General features: G+C 36.9%; 1 protein-coding gene across 1 annotated transcript; it reads left to right on the top strand.

Moving 5' to 3' along the window:
• Positions 1-344: 344 nt before the first annotated feature.
• On the top strand, positions 345-23011 carry LOC132121651 (centrosomal protein of 131 kDa-like). Its single transcript, XM_059531271.1, has 26 exons — positions 345-464; positions 1382-1578; positions 2168-2262; positions 4641-4752; positions 4959-5086; positions 5836-5940; positions 6078-6254; positions 6353-6563; positions 10534-10678; positions 10833-10930; positions 11020-11199; positions 13054-13245; positions 13334-13465; positions 13624-13749; positions 14390-14506; positions 14871-14900; positions 15765-15867; positions 16545-16746; positions 18241-18348; positions 18810-18927; positions 19743-19817; positions 20741-20883; positions 21310-21487; positions 22460-22656; positions 22766-22826; positions 22939-23011. The coding sequence occupies exons 2-26, from the start codon at positions 1390-1392 to the stop codon at positions 22993-22995; spliced, it is 3279 nt and encodes a 1092-aa protein (XP_059387254.1). The 5' UTR covers positions 345-464; positions 1382-1389; the 3' UTR covers positions 22996-23011.
• Positions 23012-25556: the final 2545 nt, after the last annotated feature.

The following is a 25556-nucleotide window of genomic DNA, read 5'->3' as shown; positions in this document are numbered from 1 at the left end:
TTTATAAAATATAACATCTAGTAAGTAAATTCTCTTTTGTCATGTTAAATAGTTATTATTGTTAGTTTAATTTGTATGCCACCTTTTAAACTCCTTTACACAAAATAATTCATCTGATAAATTATTTAGCACTGTAGCTCAAATAGACGCCACATCTGACTGCGGTGCAGCCGGGTGCAAGGCAAGCACGCCTACCAGCCTTGCCGTTTGTTCACGCCTCTTTCAGCCATCATGCTAAAAGACACATCCAAACAGCCAATCACATCACTAGAATGCTCCGCGCTCCACCAATCAGAGCTCTCAATGGGCGGAGTTCCTTTATGCTTTCTGGTTTCCAATGAGAAGATGTTGCGCTGTGGAGTTGGAGACAGATGAGAAATCACTGTCTTACGCTCCGAACTGGAATAACGACGCTTTTATTTGTATAAAGACAGTTTCTTCATCTGATGTGGACAATTTAGTAAGGTAAGCAATGGATTGACAGTTTAATCCAGCTGTAATCATCGTGTTTAACATGTGAAGCCAGCAAGAAGTGCTGCAAGAAAGACAGTTTCGCCATAGCTGAACTAACGTTAGTGCAATCCTGTGGTAATATACAGGACCTATTCACTTAAACATATATGTTCATATTTGCCTATTTCTCAATGGCGGTGTATTGCGTATTGACCTTCATTAGGTTTGTGCTGATCCTGAAAGAGGCCTTGGGTGTCTTTGTTTTTGTACATTTGTAAATTATCATGATAGAAAGACCTATGAAAGACTGTTATGTTAAGATGTGTATTATTATTTTTAATAGTAGTATCTTATTTTTATGTATATATAGATTGTTTTTTTTGTATACATAAAGAATATATTATAACCTATTTAGTTATTTGGAAATTAGATATATGATGGAAAGTGTGGATGCTTTGAATCAGTTTCCATAGAAACTAAAATTTTTTGCCGTTCAACAACAACTTTTACAGTATTTTTGTTGATATAAAATGCTGACTTGCTATTACTTCTATTAGTTTTCCACCTGCTTCTGAACCATAGGATCAGTCAGTCATGGAAAACCTGGAAATATAATGGAAATGTAATGGAACATTGAGATTTTTGGAACATTAAGATTTTCAGGGCTGGGAAAGTTATGGAAATGTGTATAGTGAATATAAATGTTTCTAGTTATGCTCCTGCTGTAAAATATTTCTTCAGTGTAGATATAATGTATATACAATTGTTTTATTTAAATACTAATTTGAAAATCTCTAGAAATTGGAAAAATCATGGAAATTCATTGGTCAAAAGCTGTGGGAATCCTGACTTTATCCAGCATCACATGTGGTTACATCTTGTGGATTTGTCTGTTTTTTTTTTGACTGAATCCTCTTCTCCGTCCATCAGTTTAAGATGCATACAACTCGCAGTCCACTGGCATCCATCCAGACAGGGGCAGCTGGAGATGTTATGGACATCAGCCTGACTGGCTCCCAGCTCACAGCGGGCCGCAGACCCAACAGTGCTTCACCTGCAAAACACTTCTCTCGATCCATATCTGTGTCTGTGGCCTTTGATGGCCGTGGGAAGCGAAACACTTTGGTGAGTCTGGCTAGAAGATTCTGTAATTATCAAGAAGATGGTTATACAAGTGTCCCTTGTATAAATTAATTGAGTGAGGGTCTTACAAGCAGGTTATTCATGCGATAACCATGCATATTAAAGCATAACATTGGACTGTCACCTTCACCATCTTCACTTGGAGACTGGGATTTGACATAAAAGCAGCTTTTCTGAAATGCACGATGTTGTCTTTGCCTTTTGAGACTCTTTTATTAAGATTTAGTCGATTGCAAATCAAGATATTTCACTCTTATTATACTAACTCTTTCTTTGTTTTAAGTAAATTCAGTTCTGACATTATTTTTTTGTGGAACACTAAACAATGTAGTTTTTGAAAGCATTACATTTCAAGCTGTCTGAACCCATACGATAACTTGGTCTAAGAATGGACAAAATCAATAAAATATGACATTTATTGTGCAGTTTAGACACCAGTAACATCTAATACCATTGGTTATCTCTTAACCTAATGTCATAACTGTATATGTGAGTTGCTCCATTTCAAACCAGTTTTTAGTCTTCAGTAGGCCTAGTATTATAACTGTTCTGCGCTTTCTGTTGTTGGCAGACTGATGCTGGATTGGGAAGCTCACGAGCAATTAAGAATCTGCGTCGGTCCAACAGCACCACACAGGTGAACCAGCAGGCCAACACAAGCCTCAGGTACAAAACCATCTGTCATTCTTTGCATGCCATTTAAAAAGTTTGTCTCTTCTGGTGCTGATACTGGGAATCGTACAAAACTTGTAAAGAACACATCAAGGTGACCAAAAATATCCTAAATAAATACAATTTTATCAGATTGTTCTGATCAAATTAAGCCTGTTCCTGGATATGTTTAGGATCACTTTTGATATTATTTTCATAACAATTAAATGCATTTTCTTTCTCATTCTCATCATTTCTCATTACCATCAATTTTATAGACATTCTTATATAATATTTATATAATATTGAATGTTTATATAATAATAAATGTATATTAAATTGTATGATATTTCTGCAGTATGGTATGAATTACTTTCAGTAGTTTATGCTGATATACATTATAAAAAGCATTGTATTACAATATTTATTTACCATAATACAGTTTTAAAAATACTGTACTGCACTGGTAAAAATCTAATAGGTAGAGAGCTCGAAATTTTATATATATAGATAAAAAAAATCTGAATATATTAAAGAAGTACAGTAAATAGTATGTATTTTTGTATTATGGCAAGAATAAAGAGTTTTTTTCCCAAAACAGTAATGAGAATTTGAGATTAAAAATCTGTTTAATTATAATGAAAATATTGTCCCATTGCAAAGATCTATTCAAATCAAATCTCTGTTCTAAATGGTCCTATGTAAATATTGGTCCTAAAATTATCTTTATGTAAAATATTACTTATAATTTCTTTGTTTTGATTTTGGGATGAAATGAATATGTTTTTGTGAGATTCACTCATCAACGTGTGCCAGCTGTCCTATTCAGACTTTGAGAATGGACTATGCCCAAGGGATGTGAGTGAGAGGTTAGCTGACAACTTATTCAACATATATGACTTTTTTAAAGTAATGATGGCATGTTTGTGCACGTACATGTCTTGCACACATGCCTGCATGCACTCACTTCACACAAGCTGTGGTATGTCTGGTTGATCACCTCCTAAATGTAGTTGGGGGTTTATATCCTTAAAGCAGCAACAGCTGGGGTTTGGGTGATTTTGGTTTTTCCCAGACAACAGCTATTGTAGCCTGGCGGCTGCAGCACAAGCCAAGAGGGGGCTGGGTTCTCTGATTTCACTTGAATGAGGTCGCAGTGAAAGGAGAAGTGTGCACTCTGAAATTCTTTTGTCCGGCAGCTGTCAGTCCTGCCCTCCCGTCCCACTGCATCCTGGGATGCCACTGGGGGTTTAAATGAAGGAACAACCTAATACCCCTCCCCCCTTAATAAATGTAATTCCGTGACCTCTCTTCCCTGGTGAATTGCTAAAAAATAGGAAAACGTGGAGGAATGTAGTTCCGTGAATTGCTTTTCATTGGACCAGCTGTCGCTAGGTGCCCCTTACACCCCCAAATCACTCACATATACATACTGAAGTTGCTAGCACAGATGCCGGTGGGTCAGACATAGGGGTGAGCATCGTGTTAAACATTTTATGCTATTTAAATGTGGAGGGATGCGATTGCCATATGCCTATGGACATCTGTCCCTTTAAAACCAGCCTCCGCTGAAGCATTCCTCTGCTGTGAGCCCAGGGCAGCTGTTATCATCTAATATATATATATATATATATATATATATATATATATATATATATATATATATATATATACAGATGTATGCTCATCTGAAACTTTTAGCCTAAATAGTCTGGTTGTTTTTACTGGAGATAAATCTCAGGTCGTGCACTGGATTTGCCTCTATATTTGTTTTCAAGAAGGGAAACACAGATTAGGTATTCGTAATATTTCTAAAATGCAGTCCCACAAGTATTTATTTATAGCATAAGCATTTAACTCGTCCTGTACTAGCTGTGCTATGGACACTATATATTTTTTAAAGTCGATTCAAAAGTCCATTCAAAAGTTTGGGGTGAGTATGATTTATAGGAATATAAATTAATACTTTGTTCAGCAAGGATGCAATAAACTGAATAAACATGACATTTTATATAGTCACTATATATTATATATCGGCACCAAATCAACCAAATCGGCACAATACAATGATTTCTAAAGGATCATGTGACACTGAAGACTGGAGTAATGATGCTGAAAATTCAGCTTTGCCATCGCAGGATTAATAATACATTTTAAATTGTAAAAATATTTCACAATATTACCATTTTAACTGTATTTTTGTTCAAATAAATGCATCCTTGGGGAGCATAAGAGACCTCCTTTCAAAAACAAAAAAGTCTTTCAGACCCCAAGCTTTTGAATGGTAGCTTAGGTATTATTGGTCTAGTGTTGCGTTTATATGTTCCTCGTGTGTGTGTTTAGTGTGTGATACTCAGACCTTCCTGTCTTTCCCTCTCTGCGTCTGCTTGCAGTGAAGGCCTTACAGAAGACTTCCTGGCTCGGTTCAACAGCAGCTCCGATGGACGGAGAGAACTAGCCAGCTTCTCCAAGACATCCAAAGACCACACTACTTGGAACATCCTGGTAACTCCTCTTCAGTCATTGGATCTTATTATACTTGTAAATGATATGTTGGAAACCATGATAACTTTTTGTAAGGGTAATTTGCACATTTTATTGACATGCTATGAACAATATCTTAAACCCATGCCCTAAACAGCATTAAATTATCATAGTGGTTTTGCTTGCTCTTGCTGTAGCATTGGTTTAAACTGATATCTTGCTTTCAGGATGACCAAACGAGAGCATTTCCTGTGCCCAGCAGCTCTCACAGTACCTGCAGTATTGATTCTCCTACAGGCCTGAAGAAGAGGGAAGCTGGCGTCTCTCTGGCTGCCAACTTCACTGCCAACAACAGGTGGGAAGCCATTTCTCCTTTGGTTTGGACACTGCTGTGTCCTAATGAGTAGCTTTCAAACTCTCTTGTTGCCATGATAACAGTGTGATAGACAACAGATTCACTTTACGCCTTTTTTTGTGCTTGTCAATCAAATCATTAGTATGCCATAGGGAGAATAGCGCTAGAATCCTTTCATTTATATTTCCTTTAAAATACAGCACCAGTCAAATGTTTAGAGACACTTGATTTTATGAATCCTTTCAACTAAAAGTTCATGCTTGAATTCTTAAAATTGTTTCTAAATTGTGAGTTTCTTCTGTTCAGAAGTTTGTCATTATGATCAGTAAGTTTTTTTTAATTATAAGTTTTTTTTAATTATTATTAATATTTTCATTCAGCTAGAATGCAATAAATTGATCAAAGGTGACAGTAAAAGACATTTATGTTATAAAAGATTTCCATTTCAGACAAATACTGATTCACCTTTCTATTTATCAAAAAATCCTGAAAAATATATCATAGCTTCCACAAAAATATTAACCAGCACATCTGTTGAAAACAACAGATGTTAAAATATATTAAAAATACAAACCAGAATAAAATCAAATAAATGCAGCCTTGGTGAACATGAAATGCTTCTTTTAAAAAGACTGCATATATATTTTACATTTTATTACAGTATTCAATAAGTGCATTTTATTAATGCAATTAGTATGGTATGTAAAAACTAATTTGAATATTTAGAATGTCTTTGTGTTGGCTTTCAGGAGCAATAAAGCAGCTGTGGGTAACTCTGTGACCACCATCCTTCATAATAACCACTCAGAGAAACCCCTCACCCCCAAGAGCTCCAATCAGAAACCCTCCTTCAAGTAAGTTCATAATGATGTTGACATCTGTGTGTGATAATCTTAGACAGACTTCTCTAAATAAGGCTCTATTCTGCTCGAGTGTGCTGTTTCTAAGCCTACACATTTACAGTAATTGCCCTCTCTCTTTTTTTTAACAGCAACATAATCAAAGCCACCGTAAATGATGATGTGACTGTGGATCTGAGCTGTTCTCTTTCTAAGTCTCAGAAGAACTTCTCCTCTGCGTCATCAAGCTCCAACAATATTGCCCCCCGTAGCCCCCGAAGCCCAGGTCAGCCACGCAGACAAGAGGTGACCGAGGAAGAGGCCGAAAGGTCAGCAGTGTTTACCAGCCCTCAGTTGTTTCCACCCTAGATGTGATCATCTCTGCAAATGTTTGATTGACCTTTGTGACATTTCAAACTGTTTACAGGTATATTCAGCAGGTGAACCACGCTGCTATTATCATCCAGCGTTGGTATCGTCGCCATGCTAACAGAAAGAGAGTCAATGAGAATACAATCAAACACCTCATATCCAAAAAGAAGGAGGAGAAAACCGCTGAATCACTGAAGAAGAAAGAAGATGATCGAAAACGCATCAGGGAGGAGAAAGCTCGTCTGGCTCGCCTTACCGTCATACAGGTAAAGCAGTCTTCAGATATGATATATAGAACTAATATACACTAGGGGTGTGACGGTTTCAGAATTGGTGATGACGGTTATGACGTGAGTCAAATGTGACGGTTCCTAACATAACCGTCGGGGGGGGGGGGGTTGGTTATTAGTTTGAATAAACGAGCAGACTCTGATTAGCTACTTGCTCTACGTTTATTTAAAATTAACAGCAAGACAACTAGCAGTGAATGTGCTTTCCATTAAATGAATCACACACAGTGAACAAAACCTTAACAAACAAAAAAAAACTTTGCAATGAACGTGCTTTTTTTAAATAAATCACGCACAGTAAACAAAACCTTTTAAAAAAGTAGGCTACTTAAATTCTATAAGAGAATAAAAATGAATGAGTAGCCTAGGCCTAAATTACAAATGATAAAATCTACATACCTTTATCAAAGAAAAAAAGTCGAACAACGACTGTTGTAATAATACCTTAATTAAACTAACTAAATAAAGGAAACAAAAAAAAGTGCAATGACATTTTAATTTCCTAATCTTTTTCGACTTCCAAGTTCCGTGACAGGAACACCAACATGTTCACTTTACTCGGTTTTAGTGACGATCTGACAGGGGTAGCTATGTTCCCCGCAGTGCTAAAAACTCGCTCTGATGCTGTGCTTGTAGCACAAATACACATGTATTTACGTGCCAATTTTGCTAAGAGTGGATAGCGTGTTTCATTGTCTCGCCACCATGCTAGTGGATCTGCCGTAGATTCAATTGGTTGTTCTTGGAGATAGCGGGTTAACTCCGTGTCAGCGCGCGCTCTGATCGGTAAAGGGGCAGAGATTTCAGACCTCCGTTTATTAAGGAGATCTCCAAGATTTCTCTTCTTGGGAGGGGGTGGTGCACAGACCTCTCCCGAATCATCTCCAGCAGCAGCAGCCTCCGAAGCACCACTAACTCCGCCTCCGTTTCCCAGGACAGCTGATACAATTTCCCCCCGGAGTGCATCTTTTGTCTCCTCCAATCCATCCCCCCCCATTGCCTCTGTATCGTGGGTCAAGGAAAGATGACTTTGCCAAAAGCTCCTGAGTGGCTGGGGCACTGTATTTGTCCTCCAGTACGCTGGACATTTAGCGTTTTATATTTTGTGTCAGATCCGTTTCATTGGGGTTTGGTTTTAAAAGATCGCATGTCAACAGTTGCAGGACAGGCTTTACTGAAGAAACTGTTACATAACGTTCCCCAGAGAGAATGTCGGTGAAGTCAGCCACAGGTTTTAGAGATTCTTGAAGCGATGTTAAAACTTCTTTATCTTGCCATTTAAGAATCAGATGCTGGTGCTTTCTATCTGAGACCAGGACACGTGCGATCGCTTGCTCTTGTTCCAAAACTCTCTCTATCATTTTCTGTTTTGTTCCCCACCGTGTCGGACAATCCTGTGAAATAATAAGATATATGATTATTGGAAGAGGACGTACAGTTATAGAAAAAAATGCTATATATAAATGCTATACCATGCTATAGCATATTGCTGCCTTTATGATTTATATGCAGATGAAAAAATAATCTAAAACCAATTCGGGCAAAAACTAATAGAATATCATAATGAAAATCTAATGAGTAAGACTATACTCTATATTAGTATTATAACCTTATCTGCAAGACCCATATCAGCATTGCTTAAAATTACTGTTTATTTAGCATGCATATTAATAGAACAGTATAATATAGAGTTAACTATTGGCTAAAACAATTCTTACCAGAATAAGGCTGTGCTGTGGGAGTTGAAGTTCTGTTTGTGCCTTTATCAGCTCTTTCTTTTTGTTCCAGCTCTGAGAAAAAACGCTCACTAGAGACCGACATAGATCTATAGCTCGGCCGGTTCAGGCAGCTTCACTGTTTACACTGTTGGTAACAGCCAGATGCAAATTATGTCCGAAACAATTTAGCCACGGCCATCCTAATTGCCTTACTGCAGCAACAATGTTCGCTCCATTATCGGTAGTGATACACGACAGCTTCTTTTCATCCAGACCCCAGTCGTGCAATCCTAACTGCAGGCATTCGGACAAGTGTTCCGCTGTGTGGCTTTCAGGCGTGTAGCTTGTTTCCAAACACTTGGATTTCAGTGACCAGTCTTTTGCTAGGTAGTGAACGGTCAGGCTCATATATGGGGTCATATTCACGCTTGACCACATATCTGTTGTCAGTGCAAAATTACTTATTTCCTGGAGTTCTCTTTCCACGTCATCCTTTACCTTACTATACAAGGTATAGTACATTTTTTATTGGATCCGGCACATTAGTCCTATGTCACTATGGGAAATTAATCGCCTAAATTAAAAAAATATATATTTGTGTAGTGTTAAATGTTGTTATCGATAGAGATACGCAGATGGGGTATTATTTCATCCGCAACCACATCACAAAACTCATCATCCGCGCCAACGTTTTTTGAGCAAATTTCAAAGCCGCACCTGCCCACCATCCGCTGATTGTTTTGCGGTCTATGGACGATGCAATGCTTTGCTGATGCGAGTTGCAAAAAAAAAGCCCTTGTCTGTGTTAGAAAAAGGATGCAGCAAAGATATTTAATGCTAATGTATGAGGCATAGGCCTACGCTGAGTTTCATTTACGATGAGATGCGCTCTAGTTCACAGTGCAGTGCAAGTGAACGCGGCGCGCTGGCGCTTCCATGTCACGGTTATCATTGTCTGCTATATTTGCTTTTTATTTGGTTGATGAAACATTTATTAAAATTAAGAAAAAAATTGTACAAAACGAAATTCGTTTTTAAGAAAGGTTTTTCTACAAAGCAAAATTTAATGAAGTGGTAAATATCATGTCTGACGATTTACAAAACTTCATTAAGTAGTAAAAACCATGTCTCCCGATATATTGCGCATCTTATGATCCTATCTAAAAAATCTAAATAATTTTTGATAAAAAATGTTTGTAAAAAATATTTTAATGACACGGTTTTGGCGGTTATAGAGTTCTAATGACGGTGTTCAACTATAACCGCCGGTCTCACGGTTATATACTAACCGTCACACCCCTAGTAAAGACATTTATAATGGTACAAAAGTTTCAGTTTCTATTTTTCAAAGATTCCTGAAAAAAAAATCCACAAATATATAAAGCAGCACAACATTTTTTTCTACATTAATACTAATTTTGAATAATGTTGTAAACACCAATCAAAATATTAGAATCATTTCGAAAAGCATAAATTCAATATGTGACCCTGGACCACAAAACCTTAAGTCTTAAGTCGCTGTGGTATATTTGTAGAAATAGCCAAAAATGCACTGTATGGGTCAAAATTACAGAATTTTCTTTTATGCCCAAAATCATTATGTCAGGATATTAAGTAAAGATCATGTGCCATGAAGATATTTTGTAAATTTCCTACTGTAAATATATCAAAACTAAATTTTTGGTTAGTAATATGCATTGCTAAGAAATTCATTTGGACAACATTAAAGGTAATTTTCTCAATATTTAGATTTTTTTGCACCCTTAGATTCCAGATTTTCCAAATAGTTGCATCTCGGCCAAATATTGTCCTATCCTAATAAACCATACATCAATGGAAAACTTATTTATCCCCCTTTCATATGTTGTATAAAAATTATGTCTAGTTTTGTGGTCCAGAGTCACACACACACACACACACACACACACACATACATACATACATACATACATATATATATATATATATATATATATATATATATATATATATATATATATATATATATATATATGATTTCTGTAATTTTTTTTTATTCTTTATATAAAACAGTATTTTGCAAAATTATTGTTTTTGATCAAATGAATGCAGTCTTGGGGAGTATTGAAAAGTCTTACTAACTCCAGACTTCTGAACAGTTGTGTAGTTTGCACTGCTTTGTTAGTTCTGTTGGCTAAGACATTGTTTTCTGACTTATTAGTAGTATATCATTTGTGCATCCAAAACAGGAGCTTCAGCAGAAAAGAGCCCAACATGCTGCAGAGGTACAGCAGATAGCAGAGGAGGAGCTAGAGACACTAAGACATGCAGGGCGTAAAAAACTCACCAGGAGTTCACCCACTTCTTCCTCTGACGCCAAGGCTAAGAACACAGGTGCGTACTACTCTGAGTCTGATCAAACTCAATTTCCTGTATCTAATTATGTCATATTTTTATACTGTATAGGTGAATATCATGAAAACATTTCTTTCTTCAGTCACAGAAAATCAATCTTTAGTAGTAATACGGTTTGTCATTTATTCTTCAGATTCTAATGTGAACGTGGTGCCTGATCTGGAGGATGTGACACATCTGAGGGCTTCATCCCCCACTGGTTCTGCGTGCAGAGGATCTCAGTGTTCTCAGGTGTCCTCTTGCAACAAACTGGTCCTGATTCCATCAGCTGTGAGGATGAAATGAATGATTTTGCTGATCACATCACTTTATTCCCTCAGGAGATCCTCCAGAGGTCTGTGAGCATGGGGGACCAGCGGCAGGGGGCGTCATCCAGCAGGGCACAGTCGAAAACCACTCTAAATGACTTGCTGGACACACTGAAGCTCTTAGAAGAGGCGCCAGAGAGACTGTCAGAGCCTAAGAGCTACAGGAAGGACAAGTATTCGTGGATTGATGAGGTGAGTTAACTTATCTAAGTGTACACAGTTATTTCTCTCTCTCTCTCTCTCTCTCTCTCTCTCTCTCTCTCTATATATATATATATATATATATATATATATATATATACGGTACAGACCAAAAGTTTGGATACACCTCATTCAAAAAGTTTTCTTTATTTTCATGACTATGAAAATTGTAGATTCACACTGAAAGCATCAAAATTATGAATTAACACATGTGTAATTATATATGTCGGAATATATGTTATATATGTCCTCAGTCGGAAAAGGGTGGCTTGCCCACCTCAGGTTGGTGGAGAGTTCCTGCCTCAAGTGGAGGAGTTTAAGTATCTTGGGGTCTTGTTCACGAGTGAGGGAAGGATGGAACGGGAGATTGACAGACGGATCGGTGCAGCTTCTGCAGTCATGCGGTCGATGTACCGGTCTGTCGTGGTGAAGAAAGAGCTGAGCCGCAAGGCGAAGCTCTCGATTTACCGGTCAATCTACGTTCCTACTCTCACCTATGGTCATGAGCTTTGGGTCATGACCGAAAGGACAAGATCCTGGATACAGGCGGCCGAAATGAGCTTTCTCCGCAGGGTGGCTGGGCGATCCCTTAGAGATAGGGTGAGAAGCTCAGTCACCCGGGAGGAGCTCAGAGTAGAGCCGCTGCTCCTCCACATCGAGAGGGGTCAGCTGAGGTGGCTCGGGCATCTGTTCCGGATGCCTCCTGGACGCCTTCCCGGGAAGGTGTTCCGGGCGCGTCCCACTGGGAGGAGACCCCGGGGAAGACCTAGGACACGCTGGAGAGACTATGTCTCCCGGCTGGCCTGGGAACGCCTCGGTGTCCCCCCAGAAGAGCTGGAGGAAGTGTCTAGGGAGAGGGAAGTCTGGGGTTCTCTGCTTAGACTGCTGCCCCCGCGACCCGGCCCCGGATAAGCGGAAGAAGATGGATGGATGGATGGAATTATATATGGAATTATATACATAACAAAAAAGTGTGAAACAACTGAAAATATGTCATATTCTAGGTTCTTCAAAGTAGCCACCTTTTGCTTTGATTACTGCTTTGCACACTCTTGGCATTCTCTTGATGAGCTTCAAGAGGTAGTCACCTGAAATGGTCTTCCAACAGTCTTGAAGGAGTTCCCCGAGAGATGCTTAGCACTTGTTGGCCCTCTTGCCTTCTGTCTGCGGTCCAGCTCACCCCTAAACCATCTCGATTGGGTTCAGGTCCGGTGACTGTGGAGGCCAGGTCATCTGGCGCAGCACCCCATCACTCTCCTTCTTGGTCAAATAGCCCTTGATGCCTTCAGTGTGACTCTACAATTTTCATAGTCATGAAAATAAAGAAAACTCTTTGAATGAGAAGGTGTGTCCAAACTTTTGGTCTGTACTGTGTATATATATATATATATATATATATATATATATATATATATGAAAAGATTACACACTAACATTTCTTATGCTCGCTAAGGCTGTATTTATTTGATTTAAAAATACAGTATAAACAGAAATATTATAAAGTTTTATGACAATTTAAAATGACTGTTTTCTAGTATTGTTTTAACATGTAATTTATTCCTGTTATGGCAACACTGAATTATCACCAGCCATTATTTCAGTCTGCAGTGTCACATGATCTGCGAAATGATGATTTGATGCACAAGAAACATTTCTGATTATTTTCAAAGTTGAAAACAGTTTTCCTGCTTTATATTTTTGTGGAAACCTTGATACATTTCCTATTAGGATAAATTAATGTATCCTTGCTGAATAAAACCATTCATATCTTTTGACCCCAACTTTTGAATAGTGACCTTTTTTGTGTTTGGCTAAACACCACATGGATTTTTTTTATTTTTTCAGGATGAAGACTCCAACTCCCTGACAACAGATAATGTGGAACGGCACAGGCAGCTGAGTCAGACCCCAGCTCTACCAGATGGGGGTGCTCTGCTCTCAGAAGCCAAACTGCAGAGCATTATGAGCTTCCTGGATGAGATGGAGAAGTCAGAGCAGGAGAGACCACGCTCAGTCACCTCTGGATCACACAGAGAGGTAAACATATATATGAACTGAACATATGTAACACAGGTTTTATGCTGTATCAGCAATTAAGTTTATATTCATGTGTATGCGACTGTAGGTGGTGTTGTCCGAGGAAGATCTAGCAGTTGTGGAACAAGCCACAGCAGCTGAGGTCACCGGCTCCATGATGAGACTCAAACTGGAGCTGGATGAGAAAAAACGCACAGTCAATATGCTACAGACAGCACTGGTAAAACAAACATATGCACATTTGCGTATATTATCATCAGTATGGTTCAATATGCACTACACCTTCAAAATCCAATGATGTTACATATGTGTATTTACAGTATGCAACCATGAATTGTGCTGTCATAGACTAATATAAAGGTGAATGTGTGTCTGTAGGCCCAGCAGAGGGAGCTGACGATCCGGCATGTGAAGGAGACTGAGAAAGAGCTCAATAATACGTTCCAGTTACAGAAGCAGCAGTATGAAGCTACCATACAGAGACACTTGACGTTTATAGACCAGGTATTAATCTCAACACACTTCAAATACAATTACAGTGGACGCATTGAAGGAAAAACTGGATGCAAGAGATGCTTAATGTTATGATAAATAATGTCATCAATGCAAAAAACTGTCTTAAAAATATAGGCTTCATTTACACATCAATTTTTACATAAATGTAATACTGCAAACATTTTTAATGAAATATCAAATATGTACAGTAATGCATAAATGTTTATATATATTTAGTTTCTTGAGCTTCAAATCAGCATATTGAATGATTTCTGAAGAATCACGGAAGACAAAAATAATATATATGTATATGTATGTATGTACGTATGAAAACATACATATAAAAGCAGCAAAACTGTTTTCAACACTGATAATACATCAGCATATTAGAATGATTTCTGAAGGGTCATTTGAAATATATTATGATTTAAAATGTATTCCATTCGAAACACATATTAAATTGCAATTAGATTTCACAATATTACATTTGTTTCTGTATTTTTGATCAAATATACGCAGCCTTGATGAGCATAAGAAATTTCTTAGAAAAGCATTACAAATCTTACTAATCCTAAACTTCTGAATGGCAGTGTATGTCAAACTAGTAGATGAGGTTGTACATGTTTTAATATATCTCTTTCTCACTCAGCTGATTGACGATAAAAAGGCCCTGAGTGAACGCTGTGGGGAAGTAGTAGGAGAACTCAAGCAGGTGGATCAGAAGTACACTAAGAAGATTGCTCAGATGCAGGAGCAACATGAGATGGTGAGATTCATGTTTCGAGATGTTGGTGTAGTGATAGGATTGATGAGGTGTCTCTGAATTTTTGCATCAGCTTTGGCCACAAGGGGGCTATCAAGCTTTAAATGTCTGCTCAAGTGTATAATAGACTGTGATGCAGATCAGTGTGTGTTGGTTTCAACAGCTGTTGTTTTTACTGGTTTGTGGTTCTCTCTGCTGCTGTCAGTAGCTGTATCTCAGCACATTATCTTGAAGTATGTGCATTTTATCCTGTGCACAACATCAAATGCATGTTCGCTTGCCATGTTGCTTTGCCACTGCTAACTGTTTCTCTCTTCTGCATTTGTTGTGCGTTTCTCTCTTTATCTTTCCTTTCGTCTACCTGTAGGTTTGGCAAATTCTGGGTCCCATGTGTGAGGTAACTCTTGTTTTTCTAATCTCACCTAACCCCTCATCACTCCCTTGTTCTGTCATTTCCATTCTTTTATTCAACTCTTATCTAACACAGACTTGCAGACTTTTTATTTAGCTTGGAGCCATTAACTTTGCATGTTTTTTTTAACCCCAAGGAAGCATCCAACTGGCTGTTGATGACATACTGTAATAACAACAGAATTTCAAATATATTTCATCTTTTTCCCCATTTCACAGCTTGTGTTTGTGTGAATGATGTGTGATATCATTACTATTTTAGTAAAATTTTGAATGCTGAACATTCCATCGGTGTATTTTGTTGTTCCTGTTATACATGGGAAGGATTTAAGCCCATGTTACTTTAATTTGTTGCACATTTCAAATGGAAACAAAATACAAAAATAGCCACATAAAAAGAAAAGATTAAATAACTTATGTACTGAATAAAGTTTGATTTTTTTGATTGAATCAAGTGATCCAGTTCACAAAGGCCATCTGAACAACTCACTAACAAATCAGACCTGGTTACGACTTTCTCTCTCATTAAAGTTCAAATGTTATGACTCTGGAATTAGTTTTATGATACATTCGTAGTGTTTTTACATCTTTTTAATACTAGAAAAAGTCAGACCCATATTATTGTAATTAGACAATGAACGTGACCGGTGCATTCTGCGCATTTTCTTCTTCTGTGTTCAAGTAAAACAAAGTTTGGAATCAAATGATTTTGAGTAAATGCCAACAGAATTTCCACTTTTATGTAATATATTTCTTTACAGTCACCCAGTATCTGTAGTGTCCTGCCATGACTGATGTTTTGTTTTCTCTTTCTGTTTAACCCTCCTTCCATCTCTCTCTTTCTCCACAGGAGATTAAGAAGCTGAAAGAGTTAATGAGTGCCACGGAAAAGATCCGTCGGGAGAAATGGATTGATGAGAAGACCAAGAAGGTCAAGGAGATCACTGTAAAAGGTCAGCAGAGTTCAACAACTTCACACCAGTGCTACATCTCTCTGATCAGATCACAGCACTCTTCAGCGATATCCATTACAGCCCAGCCTGCCCGTCTATCTAAACCCAGCTGCCAAATTATGTAACACATTTATGATTTTCATCTGTGGCATTAAGAAAAGAATCAACTGGATTATAGATGCCACACCTGGGAAAAAATCATTATGTTCTTCAAGTGCCTTTGTTAAATTGCGTAACCTTGTTTACAAACAGAAGATACAGGCTTTTGGTGAACTACTGTACGTTAAAATACTGTGTATGAAATAATAAAATAAGGTATGATTTATCATTTTGTGGACAATATCCCTGTTTTCAATGGAGCAAACCTCGCCATGTATGTTTTTTTTGTTTTTTTTAAACAGTTATCAGCTTGGAAAATACATTCATTTGACTAGAAACACCAGAGCGTTCAGGAAAAAGGTGGATAATACCTGATAAAGTAACGTTTATAAGCGCAGAGCTGCTTTGTGTGTAGCCTTTACTGGGGAAACCTGCCATTGTAAATCAAACATTACATCAGCAAATAGTGAGAATAGTAGTTTTACCCTTTTCTTTCTTTGAGTTCTGATGTAATTTCCATGATTATTTCAATGCTATTGCAAACATTTATGTTACTTTGTCCTCCTGTATGCTCTCAGGTCTGGAGCCAGAGATTCAGAAGCTCTTCTCCAAACACAAGCAGGAGCTGAAGAAACTCCGAGTTCTTCATGAGGCAGAGCTGCTTCAGGCAGACGAGAGGGCTGCCCAGCGTTATGTCAGGCAGACCGAGGAATTACGACAGCAGCTGGAGAGAGAAAGAGATGAGCAGTGCCAGAGAGAGAGAGAACTGGCCAAACAGAGGTACACATACCCTGCACAGAATCATCTGCTCACAGATCTGTTCATCACAGATCAAACCAGTGACAGAGACAACGTGATCACAAATGTTAGAAAACACAAGCACATTCACACTCTGAAAAAAGAAAGGGAGACTGGAAAGGTGCTACAGAGGAAGCTGACAACACATGATCTCAAAGCTTAATACTGCTTTTGAAAACACACACACACACACACACACACACACACACACACATTTACTAAGTTATCAGAATGAGGACTAAAGAGTCTGCTGTTTTTAAAGAGTCTAAAGAATCTATTTTTTAAAGAGTTGAACCCTGCTGTATTGTAAACATGTTTTTTTCTATTGGTGTTAGTGTATTTCCTGTTTATTAAGTATTTTATTTATGTGGCAAAACTGAATTTTCAGAAGCCATTACTACCGTCTTCAGTGTCGCATGATCTTTCAGAAATCATTTTAATCTTTGATGAAAAGCAGTTTTGAAAATCTTTCAAAATCCATTTCTTTAAAAAAAAAACAAATAGGTTTTTTAATTCAGGTTAAGTAGTTATTTTCTGAGAATTTTCCCTCCATACTTTGTGTCACATAAATTTATGTCCAGATTCCAAAATGGGCATTGTATGGATGTGAACACATGTCATGTCACACACTAGTTTTGACTATTTTCCCACTAAAATCTTTACAAAGAAACAGCATAAATGTTTTGAAACAACATGAGCGTGAGTAAATAATGACGTTTTCAATTTTTTGTCAACTATTCCTTGAATTTTTGTGTGGATCGTGCATAAAAGTCAAAGTAGTAAAGTAAGTTTGGCTTCATTGAGGAGGCACTTTCTTTACATTCCATGTATTTCTCCATTCAGTCCTGAAACTCTCTAACTGATTTCTGTCAGACTTATTATTCATAGGGGATAATAAAATCAGCTTGAGTGTATGTTTATTAGGTTATGTGTGTGTGACAGAAAGAGGAGCTGATGGGAAGGTAAGTCCATGTTTTGTGTGCGCGGAAAAAAAAATAGCATAAACACTGGAATTTGCACACGCCTTCTGCATTGCTTTTTAACATTGTTTCACGTTATGCACATCAGATAATGCACACTCCCAAACTGAGTGCTGTTTTCATGGAACAGTTGTATCCTATTCATAAAATTAAGGCAAGTTAGTGGCTGAAAGTTAATTTCATGCCATAAAAAAAAAATCCCCAAAGTCTTTGCCTGTCTTCAATTACTATTGCCAAGATCAGTAAAAAATGTACACATACACACCTCTTAAATAAACCTGAGCTTCTCTGGGTGTTAATTGCTCCGTGTTTACTTTGGGTATCATGTTAATAAGGGTTTTGCTTGAGTGCATACAGTAAGTACAATAAGTTTACAATAAGTTACATACAATAAGTTTGTTTTGTATATAAAAATTTCCCATGCATTGAATTTTAAGAACGCATAATCATTGAAAGTCTATGTACAACTGAGAAAATAAATGCGTGTTTGTGTCAGGTTTGAGAAACAACTGCAGGAAGAGGAGAACGTACTGCAGCAGCAGAGGAGACGTCTGTATAAAGAAGTGTCTGAGGAGAAAGAGCGAATCACACAGCTAGCAGCCAGGTCAAATTAATATCTTTCTAGCCAAGAATTAATAATAATTATTATATTAATAATAAGTTATAAATTAATAATTATTTATAAAATAATGAAAGAAACCTCCATGTGTTTTCATGTTGGGATAATTGATAGTTGATTTTATTTTTTTATTTGTTTTTTATCCAGTGTTTCAGCAAAAATATTTTTAAAAAAAAGATAAAAGATTTAGCTCTTTTTTCTTGGCAAAGATCACTTAAGTTATTCAGATTTATACTTAAAACAAGAAAAAAAATATTTTGTTGAGTGAGAAATATGAGGTAAAACAAGTCAAAATAGTAATTTCATAAGTCTTGTTTTAAGAATTTATCAAGACTTAGCTGTCTCTTTTATTTATTTATTTTTTATTTTGAGTTCCCAAAAGAGGAAATACAGTAGATTTAAAGTTAAGGTATAACTAAATGGAAATGGGTTTGTGTGTTATATAGACAGCATACTGAGCTGGAGGACTTAAGGAAACAGCTGGAAAAGAACAGCTCTTTGGCTGCAAGAGCATTGAGAGAAGAGCTGGAGAAGAGCAGAGAAGAGCAGGATAGACGACACCAGGTAAAACACTTGCACATCTGGTCAACCTGTACACACAATCAGATAGTTATTAAAGCATTCTCTCATAATTGTACTCACCCTCTTTCTTTATTTATTTCTTGCGTCAAACAAAAAAAGCATACTGTGCAATCTGTTTTTCGGCCACACAATGAAAGTTGGCATGTCTAGTCATCATTCACTCTTATTATATGTAAAGAAAAAAAAGCAGCTTGGATGTTGTTGTTTTTTTTTTCCATATTATTGTATTCCACACAAGAAAGGAAGTCGTACATGTTTGGTAAGGCATGAGCTTAAGTAATTATGGACAGAACTTTGATTTTGTGGTGAACTATGCCTTTCAGGCAGTGTGTATGACTTACAGAAATTGTAACGCATCAGATAAGTTTTTGTTGTATAACTAATATTTTTAGTGAGCAATACCTAAAAAATGTACAGTAAAGAGTCATGCAAACCACTGCCAACCAATTAAACATCATACTGTACATGCATTAAGACATGATGCAGTCAGTCAGTAAATGTGTTGCAACTTTCAGTTATAGTGATACCAACCGGTTTTAAAGGTTTCAGGAAATGTCTTCTAAATAAACGTTACTCATAATATTTATCTCCTTCCTCATACTGTGCATCATCCCTTTTCTAAACCCTGTTGTTGTTTTTTTGCTTTAGGCTTTCAGGCACATAAGTCAATTGGCGTGTCTGTTTAAACATGTACATGTGTTTGATGCTGTAATGTTTGTAGAGGATACTTTTTTTTTGTGGTGATATAAAATAGTATCTCATCTTTTTAATTGATTCATGTCTGTATTTCTCCTTAGGCTGAAATAAAGGCCCTGAAGGAAACACTTGAGATTGAGAAACAGGCATGGGAAGAAAATTATATAAAAAAAGAGGTACTTGTTTGTCATCATATGTTCATATTTTACATACTGTTTACATATTTCATCATGTTCTATGCCCATTTTGCATATTTACAGTGAGAGAATGCATATTTGAGAAGCAATTGTATGTGTGTATGCACATGTTTGGAATTTGGGCCAAATGTAAATCTAGAATTCTCAGGTTATTGTTAACTGGGAGTGAAATTACATAATATTGTCCAGTTCTGCTTTCTGAGACCCTCAGCTGTGAAAGTTGGCCAATTTACACTTACTAACCGTGTTAAGATTTATTGTTGTAAAATTTAGAAAATTACTTACTAAAAATATCATTCTAAAATGTTTTTTAAAAGTTTTTTTTTAACAGATTAATGCTTTTATTCAGAGAGGATGCAATATATGAATCAAAGGTGACAGTAAAGGCATTTATTATGTTACAAAAGAGTTGTTAAATGCAACCTTGGTGGGCATAAGACTTTCAAAACATTAAAAGAATTGCATACTCCAAACTTTTGAACGGTAGTGTATTTTTAATTTCTTTTCTTTTTAACTAGTCAGAATTTCATAGAAAATGCTTTGCAAATTCAAATGACCTCCTTTATAATCCATCATTCTATCGTACGTCAGCAAAGAGTTAAAGGTGGTGACAGAGCATTTACATTTAGTCATTTATCAGATGCTTTTATCCAAAGCGACTTACAAATGAGGGCAATGGAAGTCAACAGGAGAGCAATGATATGCAAGTGCTATAACAAGTCTGGTACCTGTAATTAGGTAGTCTGTAATTTCTTAGATTTAGTGTTTACACACCCCTGGGTCAAACAAATGCTGTCAAATATCTCTGTATTATAAAAGTCACAGAAGGTTTGCAACTGCAAGTGCACGTGAGGTTAAAAAGTCCCTGTGGTGGTCTCAGAACACTGTGTTGCCCCTCACAGGACGCTTGGCTGCTGAGCAGAGAAAGGGAGCTTAAAGAAGAAGTACGTCGAGGGAGAGACAAAGAGATCGAGCTGGCCATTCAGAGACTAGAGCAGGACACCAGAGGAGAAAGAGAGGAGTGTGAGAGAGTTGCAGACAACCGGTGTGTTTCCCCTTCCTGTTTGTGTGAACTTAAATGTCTCCTGAAATCTAGGATATTATAGTTCTATCCACGAGCATTTGAGTGGGATTCAGGATGGGCTTTGCATTTCCTGGCTGATCAGTTTGCTTGTAGACCAGTACTGCTGTTCATCGTGACTTAAATTATAATTAAAAACATACGAATATACTGTATTTTTTAAATGATGTATTGTAATATACACCTTCAGCATATCAGAATGATTTCTGAAGGATCATGTGACACTTAAGACTAGTCTTTTGGTTTGATTTTCATTGTGGGCCATCATCTTTCTAGACAATTTGGATATAATGCTATTTATATTTAAGCATATCTATTTAATATGTGGCGGAAGGACTGTGTTTTTTTTTTTAACTGAATGTAAAAAATGTATGGTATATGTTTGTGCAGGATAAAGCGTGTGAGGGAGAAATACGAGGCTGAGCTCAGAGATCTGGAGCGTTCGGAGCGGGCAGCACTGCAGAAACAGCAGGAGATGAGAGAGAAACACAGTGAGATGGAGGCGGAGCTCCTCCGGCAACAGTCGCTTTTACGACAACGAGAGCCAGAGATAAGCAACCTCACCCAGGTATCCGTCCTTATAGTGGCACTACTTTGTTTGTCGACGCTCATTGATGCATATAGGTTACTTCTAAATCAATAGACTCTATTGTAGATTCTTTGGTAGAGAGGGGAATCATAGGGATTCAGTTTTAAAGTGACAATTCTGGTTCCCTATTGATTCTAATATCAATAATTGATCCTAATATATACTAAACAATACTAATCAGTGATTAAAATTGCACTGTATAACGTTATTAGACTGATTTATGTCTCACAAGCTGAAAATACAAATAAAACTAAAACTAAGCATTACTATTAAAAAATAGTTTTAGTTCAGTACGTCATTCAAGATAAAAAGCTGGGGAACTTGCTTTTCTGGAAGTGTGATGAGCTGAAAGACTTTTGACCCTTTCAGTTTGACGTTACACCTGAATGTCAGTGCCAGTGTGTGAAATGGCTGAAAATTCTTTACTGATTGAGTTTGTTAACTTACTCAATTTTCTACAGGGGTGAATATTAGATTTATATATCACCCTAAAATTATAATAATTTCATAAATCAATGAAACCTGTTTTAAATGAATAATTTGACCCAAACATTAACTTTACTCACCCTTGGGTCATCCAAGATGTAGATAAGTTTGTTTCTTCATCAGAGTATATTTGGATACACTTAGCATTGCATTACAGTGGATCCTCTGCAGTGAATGGGTGCCGTCAGACTCAGAATAGGAGTTCAAACAGCTGATAAAACATCACAAGTAAACTCCAGTGTATCAATTAACGTTTTATAAAGTGAAAACCAGTGTGTTTTTAATAAACAGATCTCCAGAAGAAGATCCGTTTGGTGAGCAAGTGATGCAATGCTAAAATTGCTTCCTGAGATTTTCCCTCATAAGAATCATTTTGTACAGTATCTTGTTTAGCTTGTTTTTTCTGGGTTTTCAGTAAGCTTTCTCATGCTTTGTCTTCGTCTCTCTCTATGGTTTGGCTCAAAGGCCCGTGACAAGTTGTCTGATGAGCGCCGCTGTCTAGCAGAAGTGATCAGACAAGAATTTGCAGAACGGCTTGTAGAGACGGAGGAAGAGAATAGGAGGATGAAGATGGAGGTTGCTGAGGCCAAGGCACGACTCCGCTTAGAAGTGGAGCGAGTGACCATAGAGAAAGAAGAGGAGCTTGCGGAGGTGCATCAAAGGTCAGAGGCAAAGAGGATTTTTCTTTTAGATTGGAAAATAATTAGCTTTGGACTATAGCTGCAGATGAGGAGTTTACTGTATGTTTACTGATATGTTTGTCTTATGTAGAGTGAAGTCTGCTATTTTGAAGAAGGAAGAGACTGTTAATAACCTGCGCAAGCAGCATGAGGTAAGTTGCAACACGTCTGATTCAATGCATTTGCTTTTTGCAGAAAAGCAATGCTTGTTGTTCATAGGTTTTGATGTGCAACTAACTTCTTTGTTTCTCCTCTGTCTTCCAGGCTGCAGTGAAGAGAGCTGATCACCTTGAGACTTTGTTGGAACAGCAGAGAAAATAGCGATTAGGGAAATGATAGTATTTTGTTGAATCTTATAATCCTCGCGCCATAAACGTGTGTATTTCACCCCATAATCAAAATATGCCAGTAAGAAATGTCTTGAAAAGGTAAATTAGGTTCATTAAGCAAAAATAAGCATAAGTTTCTATGTTGCAGAAAATATATATTTTTTAAGTTGTTAAATATTTATTCAACATGTTTTTTAACTTTTAATTTATGCTTGTATTATAGTAATTTTTACTTTTGTATGGTAAAAATGGAAATCTTAAGTGAATCACAATTGAGATTAGTGGGAGTTGTAAATCCCACAAATGTAAATCAATAATTACAGTTTGCACTGTGGAAAAATGTGATTAATTGTCATGGAAATTGTCACAATGCAAAATGGTCCACAAAAATAAGCTTCATTTTCTTAATGCAAAATTGAATTTTTTTACATTTAAGATTTTATTTGGGGGTAAAATCTGCATGCTTTTGTGAGACTCGCCCAAGAAGTGGGAAGCCGGGCACAGAGGCATTCACAGTGTTCTTCTCAGGATGTTTCTGTAACTGCATTCCCTCTTCCCGTCTTTCTCCAGCACCAGAATAAGTGGGTGGAGATAACATGGGAGAGGTAAAGGGCAATAAAATCGATTAGAGAAGTTAACCCTTTACATTAAAGTGGAGAGACCTAACCCCCTAACACACACATTCACACTCCCCTGTGTTGCGTAAAGATGCCTTTGGTCCCAATGCCCTTCTGGGCTATTTCTAAATTACAGGAGATCTCCCAGAGGGAGTAGATACCCTAGAAAGTAGGGTAGATAAAAAATATCAGATGGATAGAAACTTATAATTAGGGAAAGCCGAGCTGGGCTAAACATTGGTACAAAGTCCACTGTCAGGGAAAGAGTCATGAAAATGAAACCGTAAATGTATCCGTAAATATATACTTTTTTGTCTGCACAAGAACAAAATATTTTGAGTAAAAGTGGCTTGCAAGCAGTGTTGACCAAAAAATATATATTTTCATAAAATTTAAATATTAAATGGAAAACTAAAACTAAACATTAAAAATTAAATTAAAAAACAAAAGCTAATTAAATAATGGCAAAACTGCTAAAACTTAAAATACAAATTGAAAATGTATAAAAAAAGAAACAAATGTATTTATTAAAAAAATGCATAAGTTAATTAAAAATTATACTAAATACTACAAGCCTGGGGAAATGTAGCATGACTGGTATTCGTTCTGTGGTTTCAAGCACAGCCAAAATCCCTACAGTCTTTCTTGTTCTCTCTCTTCTCTGCGTAAACCAAGCTAGAGAAGAACATAAGAGATGAATGCAGTTCAGCAGTTGGTGTGTCAGGATGGGGGAGGTGCTTCAAAACTCTTAACAAGTCTCCATTGTTTCTTGCTATAAAGTCCCTACATTTTTCTTCCTGAACCTTTGGTTTTATTAGGAGATTTTTCGAAAACCTTTCAAGTGAACAACAATGGCACAGGCCAGAAAAGCAGTGAATGTTAGGCCTGTTATTTGGGGAAAGTTCGACCCCGATGTTTAATCTGATTGGGCAACTTTAGGTCTTGTATCCAAAGAGAACTTCCTTTTAAAAACTTCTCTTTATCTACAAAAATGTTAGAGACGTTGATTTATGTGCCAAAATGAATGTCTTATCAAAAGTTGAACTATGTGAGTGAGCCGTAACCAACTTCCCAATGTGAGTATGTTTTCTTGTACCATTTTTTAAATGGATTTTGTATATCAGATTCTTGCTGATGTGTGAGCTGTTTAGTGGATGCTGCCACATCCAAAAGGTCAGAATGAAAAGTGCCTCATTCCTGTTCTCTAATAAGAGGATCAGGTGTCTCATTTCAAGACAGTGAGTGAACACCAGAGTAAGCTCAGTCTGTCCTCACTAGAGACCTTTTGCAGAATACAGCAGACTGTATTGTGGTCAAGCGTAAATACTGAGAATTCTCTGAGGCATAATTTCGTGAGTCACCTGTTGACATCACACTTAAATGTTTAAAAAGTCTTTTTTGTTATGCCTATGTTTTTAAAGTAATTTTAATGTGCCCCTTTACATGTAGCTCTTCATTTGATTATTTTACCAACAACCTGTATTTTGGTTGAGTTTAATAGCTCTGTTTTCAAAAGCAAAGAAAAGAATCTTGTCCGTATGAAAATAAATCTTGAAAATTAGTTTGTTGTCTTTTTCCTCTTGTAATACCCAAAAATTATAGCCTAATCATCCGCTCTGCACTGTCCACACCCTGAGAGTTTCAGATTTAACTTGTGACAATATTCAGATCTGGTACATTTTGTTGGCTTTTTTTCCCCCTTGCAGTTGTTCCATTTATTCCATTCAAGTTGTTCCACAGTCACTGGTGGAATGAGCTGCAACTTTTATTGAAATTGCAATCCAGTGAAATCTTATTTGGATGCACTTATTAAACAAGCTTTTCTACTGTTCTGCACTTGTAAAGTTGACAAATAATTTGTCATTGTTAAATAGTTTTGTAAAATATTTAATTATCTAAAACAGGGCTGTATATTGCGACATATATGTTGCACCTG

The sequence above is a fragment of the Carassius carassius genome, chromosome 39 (assembly GCF_963082965.1).
Source record: "Carassius carassius chromosome 39, fCarCar2.1, whole genome shotgun sequence".
In the NCBI taxonomy this organism is placed as follows: Eukaryota; Metazoa; Chordata; class Actinopteri; order Cypriniformes; family Cyprinidae; genus Carassius; species Carassius carassius.
The sequence above is the reverse complement of the archived record's forward strand: the minus strand, read 5'-3'. Positions and strand labels throughout refer to the sequence as shown.

Coding starts and splice junctions, on each gene's coding strand:
- LOC132121651 (XM_059531271.1), top strand. CDS start 1,390: ATGCATACAACTCGCAGTCCACTGGCATCCATCCAGACAGGGGCAGCT. Junction 5,941..6,077: donor AATCAGAAACCCTCCTTCAA/GTAAGTTCATAA, acceptor TTTTTTTAACAG/CAACATAATCAAAGCCACCG. Junction 21,488..22,459: donor AGATAAGCAACCTCACCCAG/GTATCCGTCCTT, acceptor TTTGGCTCAAAG/GCCCGTGACAAGTTGTCTGA.